General features: G+C 39.4%; 1 protein-coding gene across 7 annotated transcripts in view; it reads left to right on the plus strand.

The window, feature by feature from the left end:
* ZFHX4 (zinc finger homeobox 4) overlaps positions 1-11922 on the plus strand; it is a 181630-nt gene that overhangs the window by 165197 nt on the left and 4511 nt on the right. For all 7 annotated transcript variants that reach the window (XM_065585786.1, XM_065585781.1, XM_065585788.1 and 4 more), the window contains 2 exons: positions 413-5806; positions 11914-11922. The exon at positions 11914-11922 is cut by the window's right edge and continues 4511 nt beyond it. In XM_065585786.1, the coding sequence (XP_065441858.1) occupies positions 413-5806; positions 11914-11922 (5403 nt within the window). The remainder of the gene's footprint in view (positions 1-412; positions 5807-11913) is intronic.

Consider the following 11922-nt stretch of genomic DNA (forward strand, 5'->3'; position numbering starts at 1 on the left):
CCCGCTCAGTCTTTTCACCTAATCCCTCCCCCCTTAATACCTTCTTCTCTCCATGCCCTGTCCCTCTCAGCATCCCTTCTATCTGCTTTCTCCTCCCCTCCATCTCTATGTTTAGCTAACTGAAACCATCCTAAGAATTAACAAAAAATATTGTGGCACTAACATTCTGTTTGTCACCATCACACTGATCACTCTGCTTGTGTGTTTGTCCCCTTTCCCTACTCTTTATCTCTCTCTTTTATTTGTTTGTTAACAATTTGGGGCAGGGACTGTCTATGTTTGTACCTTGCACAGTCGGAGACCATTTTTGGTTGGTCCTTAGGCACTACTGTGATAAGTGTGATAAATAATAATATTGCCTATGCTCAAATGTTACATGTCTAAAAGATATTTCTTTGTCTTCCTTAATCAGGTGACAGTCTGATGGATGAGAAAAATACTCCTGGGCTTGATGAAGCAAAAACTGGAATGGAAATTAAGACTGAGGAACAGAAGCCACCTAAGGAATGTACTGAAATGCCAGAATGGAATAAGAGCAGCAGTAAGGATACAAAGATCACCGAATCACTGCCGGATCAATTGAACGAACAGCAGAAGAAGCAGCAACTATCTGTTTCTGATCGCCATGTCTATAAATATCGTTGTAACCATTGTAGCTTGGCTTTTAAGACTATGCAGAAGCTTCAGATACATTCCCAGTATCATGCTATTCGGGCTGCTACCATGTGTAGCCTTTGTCAACGTAGCTTCCGTACATTCCAGGCTTTAAAAAAACACTTGGAAGCAGGCCACCCTGAACTCAATGAAGCTGAAATTCAGCAGCTGTATGCATCATTACCTGTAAATGGTGAACTCTGGGCAGAAAGTGAAAGTATGGCACAAGATGATCATGCACTAGAACAGGAAATAGAACGAGATTATGAGATGGACCAGGAAGGTAAAGCAAGTCCTGTAGGAAGTGATAGTAGCTCTATTCCAGATGACATAGGCTCAGAACCAAAGCGGACCTTACCTTTTAGAAAAGGGCCAAATTTTACTATGGAAAAATTTCTAGATCCATCTCGCCCATATAAATGTACAGTGTGTAAAGAATCTTTCACTCAAAAGAACATTCTCTTGGTCCATTATAATTCAGTGTCTCATTTACATAAACTCAAAAAGGTTTTGCAGGAAGCATCAAGTCCTGTCCCTCAAGAAAGCAACAGCAGCACTGATAACAAACCCTACAAATGCAGCATTTGTAATGTTGCATATAGCCAAAGTTCTACGTTGGAAATCCATATGAGATCTGTGCTTCATCAGACTAAGGCAAGGGCTGCAAAATTAGAACCAAGTGGTAATATAACTAGTGGAAATAGTGTAGCAGGGAATGTTAATAGCCCTAGCCAAGGGATGCTAGATTCTATGAGCTTACCAGCAGTTAACAGCAAAGATACCCACTTAGATGCCAAAGAATTAAATAAAAAGCAAGCTTCTGAATTAATGTCTGCTCAGCCTACACATCATCCATCCCAGTCACCAGCACAACTTCAAATGCAATTACAACATGAACTGCAACAGCAAGCTGCATTCTTTCAGCCCCAGTTTCTAAACCCTGCATTTTTGCCTCACTTTCCCATGACACCAGAAGCATTGCTGCAATTTCAACAGCCTCAATTCCTTTTTCCATTCTACATACCTGGGACAGAATTTAGCCTGAGCCCAGACCTGTGTTTGCCTAGTTCTGCCACATTTGGTATGCCTGGTATGGCAGGGATGGCAGGATCACTGCTAGAAGATTTAAAGCAGCAGATACAAACTCAACACCATGTTGGACAAACGCAACTACAAATCTTACAGCAACAAGCACAACAGTATCAATCAACACAACCCCAAATTCAGTCACAAAAACAGCATCAGCAAAGTAGCAAACTAATGAAACAGGAGCAAAATAGTCTAGTAAGTGCAGACTGCCAGCTGATAAAGGATATGCCATCATATAAAGAATCAGAAGAGATTTCTGAGAAACAAGAAAAGCCAAAGCAAGAACTGACAAATGAAAGTGAAGGACTAAAGGAGAACAAAGATATGAAGAAGCAGAAATCCTCAGAACCAACCATTCCACCACCTAGAATAGCTTCTGGGGCTAGAGGAAACGCAGCCAAAGCTTTGCTGGAGAATTTTGGCTTTGAGCTAGTTATTCAGTATAATGAAAACAGACAAAAAGTACAGAAAAAAAGTAAGACCAGTGAAGGTGAAAACACTGACAAACTGGAATGTGGAACATGTAGTAAACTATTTTCTAACATTCTTATTTTGAAGAGTCATCAAGAGCACGTGCACGGTCAGTTTTTTCCTTATGGAGCACTAGAGAAATTTGCCCGTCAATACAGGGAGGCTTATGACAAGCTCTATCCAATTTCACCATCCTCTCCAGAAACACCGCCACCACCACCACCTCCCCCGCCTCCTCCCCCGCCCCTGCCTCCAACTCCTTCACAGCCTTCTTCGGCCAGCTGTGGAAAAATTCAAAATACAACTCCCACTCCTTTGCAAGCTCCTCCACCTACCCCACCACCGCCGCCTCCACCCCCGCCACCCCCTCCGCCCCCTCCGCCACCTTCTTCAGCTCCACCTCAGGTCCAGCTGCCTGTTTCATTAGATCTTCCACTTTTCCCTCCAATTATGATGCAGCCAGTGCAACATCCTGCGTTGCCTCCTCAGCTTGCCCTCCAACTACCACCCATGGATACTTTGTCTGCAGATCTTACTCAGCTTTGTCAGCAGCAGCTAGGATTAGATCCCAACTTCCTACGACATTCCCAGTTCAAGCGTCCACGTACAAGAATCACAGATGATCAGTTAAAAATCTTGCGGGCTTATTTTGATATTAACAATTCTCCAAGTGAAGAACAGATTCAAGAAATGGCTGAGAAATCTGGCCTTTCCCAAAAAGTTATCAAACACTGGTTTCGTAATACACTTTTTAAGGAACGACAAAGAAATAAAGATTCCCCATACAACTTTAGTAATCCTCCCATAACTGTCTTGGAAGATATCAGAATTGATCCTCAACCCACTTCTTTAGAGCATTACAAATCTGATGCATCTTTCAGCAAGAGATCATCTAGAACAAGGTTTACTGACTACCAGCTTAGGGTCTTACAAGATTTTTTTGACACAAATGCTTATCCAAAGGATGATGAAATTGAACAACTTTCAACTGTACTTAACCTACCTACTCGAGTTATTGTTGTATGGTTCCAAAATGCACGACAGAAAGCTCGCAAAAGTTATGAAAATCAAGCAGAAACTAAAGATAATGAAAAAAGGGAACTCACTAATGAGCGCTATATTCGAACTAGCAACATGCAATATCAATGTAAAAAGTGCAACGTAGTTTTTCCCAGAATTTTTGATTTGATTACACACCAGAAAAAACAGTGTTACAAAGATGAAGATGATGATGCTCAAGATGAAAGCCAAACAGAAGATTCCATGGATGCCACAGATCAAATGCTATATAAAAGTTTCACAGTTTCTGGCCAAACAGACTCATCAAAAAGTACAACTGCGACAGCTGCAAGCTCTGGTTCTGGTTCTAGTACTCCTTTATTGCCATCACCCAGACCAGAGCCTGAGAAGAGTTCTCCTAAACCTGAGGCAACAGAAAAGCCAAAGCAAAATGACATCACCCCTAAGCAAATTGATACCACCTCACAAGTCACCAAACCAGTACAGTCTGCACCAATAACTTCCTCTGATCCACAGCCCTCAGTCTCTCAGCCACAACAGCAAAAACAATCACAGATGGTAGGACGACCTCCTTCTGCATCACAAACCACACCAGTTCCTTCCAGTCCTATGTCAATTTCAGTGACTTCTCTACAGAACAGTCTACCTCCTCAGTTACTACAATACCAATGTGACCAGTGTACAGTTGCCTTTCCAACTCTAGAACTTTGGCAAGAGCACCAGCACATGCATTTCCTAGCAGCCCAAAACCAATTTCTTCACTCTCAGTTTTTAGAAAGACCCATGGATATGCCCTATATGATATTTGACCCCAATAATCCTCTGATGACTGGACAATTGCTTAATAGTTCTCTTGCTCAGATGCCCCAGCAGACAAGCTCATCACATACATCCCACCCTGCTACAGTTTCTGGCTCACTTAAACGAAAACTGGATGATAAAGAAGATAATAATTGTAGTGAAAAGGAGGGAGGAAACAGTGGTGAAGACCAACATCGTGATAAGCGCTTGAGAACTACCATTACTCCAGAGCAGCTGGAAATACTCTATGAAAAATACCTATTAGATTCTAATCCTACCAGAAAGATGCTAGATCATATTGCACGTGAAGTAGGACTTAAAAAGAGAGTAGTACAAGTCTGGTTTCAGAACACACGAGCCCGAGAAAGAAAAGGACAGTTCCGTGCAGTAGGTCCAGCCCAGTCACATAAAAGATGTCCTTTTTGTCGAGCACTGTTTAAAGCAAAGTCAGCTTTGGAAAGTCACATTCGCTCTCGGCACTGGAATGAAGGAAAACAGGCAGGTTATAGTTTGCCTCCAAGTCCGTTAATATCAACTGAAGATGGAGGAGAAAGTCCACAAAAATATATATTTTTTGATTATCCGTCACTATCGTTAACAAAGATTGATCTATCAAGTGAAAATGAATTAGCCTCCACAGTGTCAACCCCTGTTAGTAAAACTGCAGAGATGTCCCCAAAGAATCTTTTAAGCCCTTCTTCTTTCAAAGCGGAGTGCAGTGAGGATATAGAACATCTGAATGCCCCTCCTGCTGACTCTGGGTATGATCAAAATAAGACTGACTTTGATGAGACTTCATCAATTAATACAGCGATTAGTGATGCCACAACAGGAGATGAGGGAAACAATGAAATGGAAAACATGACTGGTAGTTCAGGGGATGTGAAACCTGTATCATCTCCCAAAGAGCCAAAAACACTTGTGAATGATTCTTTTTCAAAAACAGCAACCACACCTACAATTGAGAATTGTGATGAAAAGTTTCTCTTCTCCCTTACTAGCCCATCGGTACATTTCAGTGACAAAGATGGTGATCAGGACCAAAGTTATTACATTACTGATGATGCTGACGATAATGCCGATCGCAGTGAAACATCAAGCATTGCAGATCCAAGTTCGCCCAATCCATTTGGAGCTAACAACCCCTTTAAATCCAAAAATAGTGATCGACCAGGTCACAAACGTTTTCGAACACAAATGAGTAACCTCCAACTTAAAGTCCTCAAGGCTTGCTTTAGTGACTATCGAACTCCAACCATGCAAGAATGTGAAATGCTAGGGAATGAGATTGGTTTGCCCAAACGGGTGGTCCAGGTTTGGTTCCAGAATGCCCGGGCAAAAGAAAAGAAATTCAAAATTAACATAGGGAAGCCATTCATGATAAATCAGACTGGACCTGATGGGACAAAGCCAGAATGTTCTCTATGTGGGGTGAAGTATTCTGCACGTTTATCTATAAGAGATCATATCTTTTCCAAACAACATATTTCAAAAGTGAGAGAAACTGTAGGAAGTCAGCTAGATCGGGAGAAAGATTATTTAGCTCCCACAACTGTTAGACAGCTGATGGCACAGCAGGAATTGGATCGTATAAAGAAGGCTACAGATGTACTAGGCTTAACAGTACAGCAGCCAGGCATGATGGACAGCAGTTCACTTCATGGTATCAGTTTGCCAGCAGCTTACCCAGGACTCCCTGGCCTTCCTCCTGTTCTTCTGCCTGGAATGAATGGTCCATCCTCCTTGCCTGGATTTCCACAAAGTTCAAACAGTAAGTCAGTAAGGGGATGAATTGTTTATTTGATTAATTTTAATGATATTGTGTAGTTATCGACCACCTGTGAAGAACAGCATACTGTGCATTCATATCCTATTCCTATCACTTCTCTGTGTGCATCAAAGTACTGCTATTGACTACATTCAGCCCGTTATTGGATTGTTTCAGTAGGTAATTGGTAATATCACTGGTTCTCCCAAAACTGAAATTCAGTTGAAGAATTAAATTGAAATCCAACTTCCAGAAGTACTTTTTATTAAATTGTGTAACTATCTGTATAGTGCACTCTAGTGTGTTGTGCACTAACTGGCCCATGTGGACCCTGCTGGCATGCGGTAAAAGTTCCCTAGTGCACGTTAATGTAGTACTGTTTGAAACGGGATTACATTAATGTGCACTAGGAAACTTTTAGTACACACCAGCAGGGTCCACATGGGCCAGTTAGTGCACAACACACTAGTGCCCACTACAAATTACACTCCACTAGTGCGGACTAATACATTGTGTAGACGAGCCCTTAGGCAGCCTTGACTGCAATAACATTTTATCTAATATTATTGTTCTAGTTATTTTGAGTTGAGATTTCTTTACACAAAGTGTAGATTAACATTTTATATTTAATGGCTTGAAAAAATGAAACTGAACAAATCAGCCTATGAAACACAGAGTAGAATTTGCACCAAAACCTGCCTTAAACAACCACCCAATAGATTCATCAAAATCTGTTGCCTAATTCAGAAGGTGTTTAACTAGACGTGAAACGGATTTTTACTGGAGGCAGTTCTTATTGACTATTTCATTGAGGCCCAAATCCTGAGAGGTGCTGAGCATCTGCAACCCCCTGCGTTTTGTATGGGCGCTACACATGCTCATCATGCCATTCGGGCTTGTGTATGTAACTGAGCATCTGCTGTGATTTAGACAGAGTGCTGCGGTTGACTCTTCACATCATTTTGCTTCCATTACTCTTACTGAGAAGCGCTTACTCGTGCAGAGTTTCACTAAGGTTACAGAATTAGGCTTTCTGTATAGAAATTTGTTTAACCCTGACAGAAGGAACCTGATTTTTTTTTAAATGGTTTCCAGGGTTGTAGGCAGAGTTCACTGTAGGTGCAACATTGCGGATGCAAATTCTAATTTTCAATTTCTACCTACCTGATTGCACAGGCAAATCAAGTAATTAGACATCAAAATTAGTGGGTGGGGGAAGGCCCCTTCACGTAAGTGGGGGAAGGCCCAGTGACTCCATTTGTGTTGCCTTAGGTTGTTAAATTTTGATTTATGTAAACAACTTACTTTGCCACGAGGGCTACTGATTCAATCACCAATATGGTCAGTCAGACTAGAGCTGTAGCAGTAGCTCCTGTTCTATACAGTTCTGTTTTGATTGATGATGACCATGTCATTGCTTCCCTAAGTGGTGGTCAAAGCATCTTGTTTTTCTATTCATTGGGTCAGAGGGGCTTTCCTTCCACAATGGATTCTCTGGCTGAGTGCCCTTCTGTTTTTGTCAAATAGTTATTGGCACACAGAGTGCATATAAAACAAATAGGAAGTAGTTTTGAAATACTGTAATATATTCATTTAGTCTCCTCTTAATTGTATATAATGTATATGTCCAAAAGTGGCTAATCTCTGTTTATAGAAATCAGGGATATAATATAATTTGTCTACATAACTTAGCTAAATGGCCTTAGTCAACCTCATCTTCAAATATAGTAAACCCCAGGAAACTCACATAGCTCTCCAAATTATTCCCTTATTAATGTACAGACGAAACATTTGGTAATACAGACCAGCTGGTCTATGATAATTGAATTATCAGATTGTCTAATTTCCACACTACATCTTTTATTTGAGATACATTTAAATCATTAATACAGTAACATACTCAGTGAATCACCAATTGAGATGGATTCTCAGCCCCTTTCATCTCACATCTTTTTAGGTTAATCGGTTCATTATGGTCTAACTCCACGGTGTAAATTGGCTAATAGAGTTTTGTCATTAGGTTTTTCTTCAACCATATGTTAAGTAGCCCCTGCATCCCTTTTTTGTTGCCCAGTAAATATGTGCATAGATAAATCTTCATTCCCTAATGGTACATAATAGAGTAGTAGTCACAGTGAAAATAAAAATAGATTAGTTTAATCATTCATTACTGAAAAGTACTCATTATCCTTAAAAGTTCTCTAATATGTGTTCAACACTGCTATTCTCCACACCTAATTAACCCACTTTTAACATCTCCTCTGCTGTGCTTTGGGTGACAGTTCACATCCATATTTGATGCCGGGAAAAGTTTAAGCATAACCTTCTTGGAGTCTGCCTCTGAGCAGACTCTTCACTGCTTCTAACTCTTCATCTTCTAACTTTTTCTGCATTCACAGCCATCAGAATACCACTTCTGCCTTACTAACTGTGTGAGGGATTTCCTGAAGTCTGCTCCCAAGGGGTTACCAACCTGTTCCTCAATTATTGTACATGCTCTGAATTTCAGATTTTATTATTTTTTGCTTGTGTGTCATTTCCTCTTCCTGGTCCCGATCTGCTAACACATACACACAAGCTGTCCCATTGATTTAATGGGATTGCTTATGTGAATAGTTGCTCACGTGCATAAATGTTTATGGGGTTGACACATGTTTTCAGCAGCAAAGGCCAGTCTGTTTTGTGATCTTAAAGGGACAATGTCAACATAAAAAAATGCATATTTTTATAGAATGTCATTGCTGTCATTACTAAGACACTACATTAGTGAAACTATAATAATTAAAATGGAATTTTCCTTTTGTCTTCATTTGTCTATCACTTTTTTCATTGTACTCATTCTGGAAAGTGAAACTAACCTGATCAGCTTCACTTGGCTTATAATCAATTTCACTTTCAGGTTCTTGTGCCCAACACTGTTTTATTTGGGTTTCAAAACTGCATGGAAGTTATTAACTTCCCTCAAAATGCTTTTAAATAAATTTTTAAACATGCAACATTTCCTGTACCATCAGGCAGGGAAAAATAATATTTTCCTAAATTATGGAACATCTAAATTTTGAGCCTAAACTACTTGAAATTGGTCCTATTAATTTCATTAAACACAGTGCTGTAACTGGACCTTTACTGGCAAAGATTACTTCACTTGGAAGAATATATTAACTCCCTTTCTGGATAGACAGATCAAGCAAATTTAGACATATTCAGGTGTATATGAGCACAGTTATTTTCTCAGTGTCAGAAAGATTGTCTGGTTCTATGATATTATTCCCAGAAAACATCTCCCCGTAGGACGAACTTCTTGAAATGAGAAATACCATCTTATGATTGATCTATTAAATTAAATACACCACCTTAGAGACATTAAATGCTGTATAATTTTTCAGCATTATTATTATGATTGTTCAGCGTATATATGGTCATTTTCAGGAGGTTCCACTTCCTAGGGTATACTTCAAGTCTGGCTTATTTCCACTCTTCAGCCTCACTCCTATTTTACAGTATGCTGCAGATGGAAGAGCTTTCTGCTGGGAAGTTTCATTTATAGTTTTTCATCCTCTGCTAACAAACTTAATATTCTCTGTTCTTCTTAATTTGTGTTTTTCCCCTATCAGAACACTCGAGCTTCAACGTGCTTCTACAATGAATACTGGATCTTCAAGTCATGATCATTAGAGTCTGAGCTCATCACTTAAGACTGAAGCTGTCTTTAAGATTCACATCATGCTTTTTATGCTTTTTCCAAGGATGTGCACATCACTGGGTAATGTGCACTTCAGTCATTTCTGAAGTCTTATCAAGAGAGAAATACGATTTAGCACCCCTTATTTTTCTCATGACTAGGGCCCTAAATCATGTTCTTTATTCTTCTTTGAACCCTTGTTTCCTTTTTCGTTTATCTTGTTTGTGTTTATCTGTCTCAGATTCCTCTGAAAGAGACCTCAAGTTTGCCATAAAACCACTTAAAACAGCCACTTAAAAGAGACACGTGGCAGAGATAAAACATTTCTTTATAATTAGTGAATTTTCCAGTCTGTTTCCTTCATGTCACTTATGGGAGAATGAGATTCATCAGGACTTCTGTACTGAGTTTTAGGTACCCTCAATCCACACTTCCCTGTAACAAACCCATTACTCCTATTCTTTGCTGCAATGTTCTCAGATGTTTAGTTGATTTTTGTACATTTCAACTAAATTCCAAAGAATATAATGGGAAAATAAAATAGATGGATGGGTGAGGTAGCATCATTGTGAGTATATTGAGGGCAAGAGGATGAGTGGGGCTGAAAGAGAAGAGGAAGGCAAAGGAATTGTAAAAACCCTCAATAGCTATTGAGCCCAAAGTAGTATGATTCAAAAACAGCAGACAAAGCTGGGGTAGCAATTCACATTGATAACATCATCCATGCCTTTTTCCTGTAAGGTGGTTGCCATCAAATAAATTTTCAACAGACACTACAAAGCTTCCACAGTTATTTCCTACTGAAAGTATAGGGTGAAGCAACAGTATCAGATACCACTGTACGGTAACTGCAGCAATTACTGACTCTTTAATGATGACCATTGTGACTTGTTTCCCTATACTATCTAATCCCTGCTAACAATACATTTTAACTCCTTAGCGTTGCCCTCACCATTAAATAGCAGTAATGATATTGTGGCTACCATTAAATGGTCTCTTTGTTAAATCTGATAATCATCCCCCCTGAATTCTAATTGCTTTATTCCTAAGTAATGCTAAGCACCTGGATATTGATGATTTAAACTTCATTCTTGCCCACTAGATTAGTGCTTCCATGTAGCTAATACCCATCTAACCTCCATTATAGAGCCTGCAATATTGTTCTCTTATCCATGCACACATAGGCTTTTCCTGGGGGCTGCTTTACTCCTACTGTCCTTTTGAACATTAGGCTTTCTGTGTGCTCATTTCTCTACCAAGTTTATTTGTCTCTGAAAACAGACTTGGCCACAATGTACAGCCTTTTACAATTCCCTTTTCTATCCTGTGCCATCATTTAGTTTCCTGGCCAACTATACCTCTTTAAATTGCTTTAAAATAGACTGTTACCAGCCACTTACACTATATTTGGTACTTGAAACATAGCAAAGATTTCTTCCATTAATATATGAGAGACACTTGTACCATGCATGCATCCTCCAAACAAAACCAACGCACACTTAGGTTTCCTTCTCTAATGAGTTGGAAATCATGCCTGCATGTTTCAAGTAAACTGAGAACAACAGCATTCCTGTGTAGATGTACTTTAATACTAATACACTTATCTCCCAGCAAATGCTGTGTTGACTGGATTGTCATGATGGTAGAGAATAGCTTTGCCTGTACACTCAAAAATGAAAATGTGAACTGTGCTGTGTCCTAATAATGAATAGCATTGCTTTCCTTGCTATTTTTGTCAGTGTCTTGGATGGTCATTTGCCGTTGATAACAATACCTTTCTTTATTTGGTATTGTTATATTTTCCCACTTCAGTTTGGGAAATTTCATTTTTTTTGTAGTGAGCTCCATCGTTACTAGATTTCTCAGGTGAAGAACGAGCGGGTATATCATCAGTGAGGTTAAAATGAATAACAAAGTAGAGATCTGACAAAGTATCAGTTAGTGGGAACATTCGCACTGTGCTTGGTGCTTCTTTTCTAATCATTTGCTGTGGAGCATACTGAAGGAAATCACTTTCACCCAGGAACATTAGCATTATACCTATAAGTATAATCCTGACCCTGCCAACGGATCCACGTTGCATTCCCACAAAAATCTATATACAAGCAAGGCTTCATGCACACAGACATGATGGCAGGATCAGGGCCATAATTTGTATGTTTTCAAGCAATATAACATTATAATGAATGAAATTTTATACAAGTAAATATACGGTTTATTAATGCAGGAGATAATTCCAGTTTTTAAACCATTAAATTAATAATGTACGGTTTCATTCTTATTGCATCAATGGTGTTTTCTTTTTTTCAAATGATGACCTTTCCATGACCAGGATTGTATAATCAACAGTCTTTTCAAGTGTTAAACATAACAAGCATTAACTTGCCTTGTGGATTGATGATGGTCATATTTCTGTTGTTGTTTTCAGCTTTAACAT

This window comes from Chrysemys picta, chromosome 2 (genome assembly GCF_011386835.1).
Source record: "Chrysemys picta bellii isolate R12L10 chromosome 2, ASM1138683v2, whole genome shotgun sequence".
NCBI lineage: Eukaryota > Metazoa > Chordata > Testudines > Emydidae > Chrysemys > Chrysemys picta.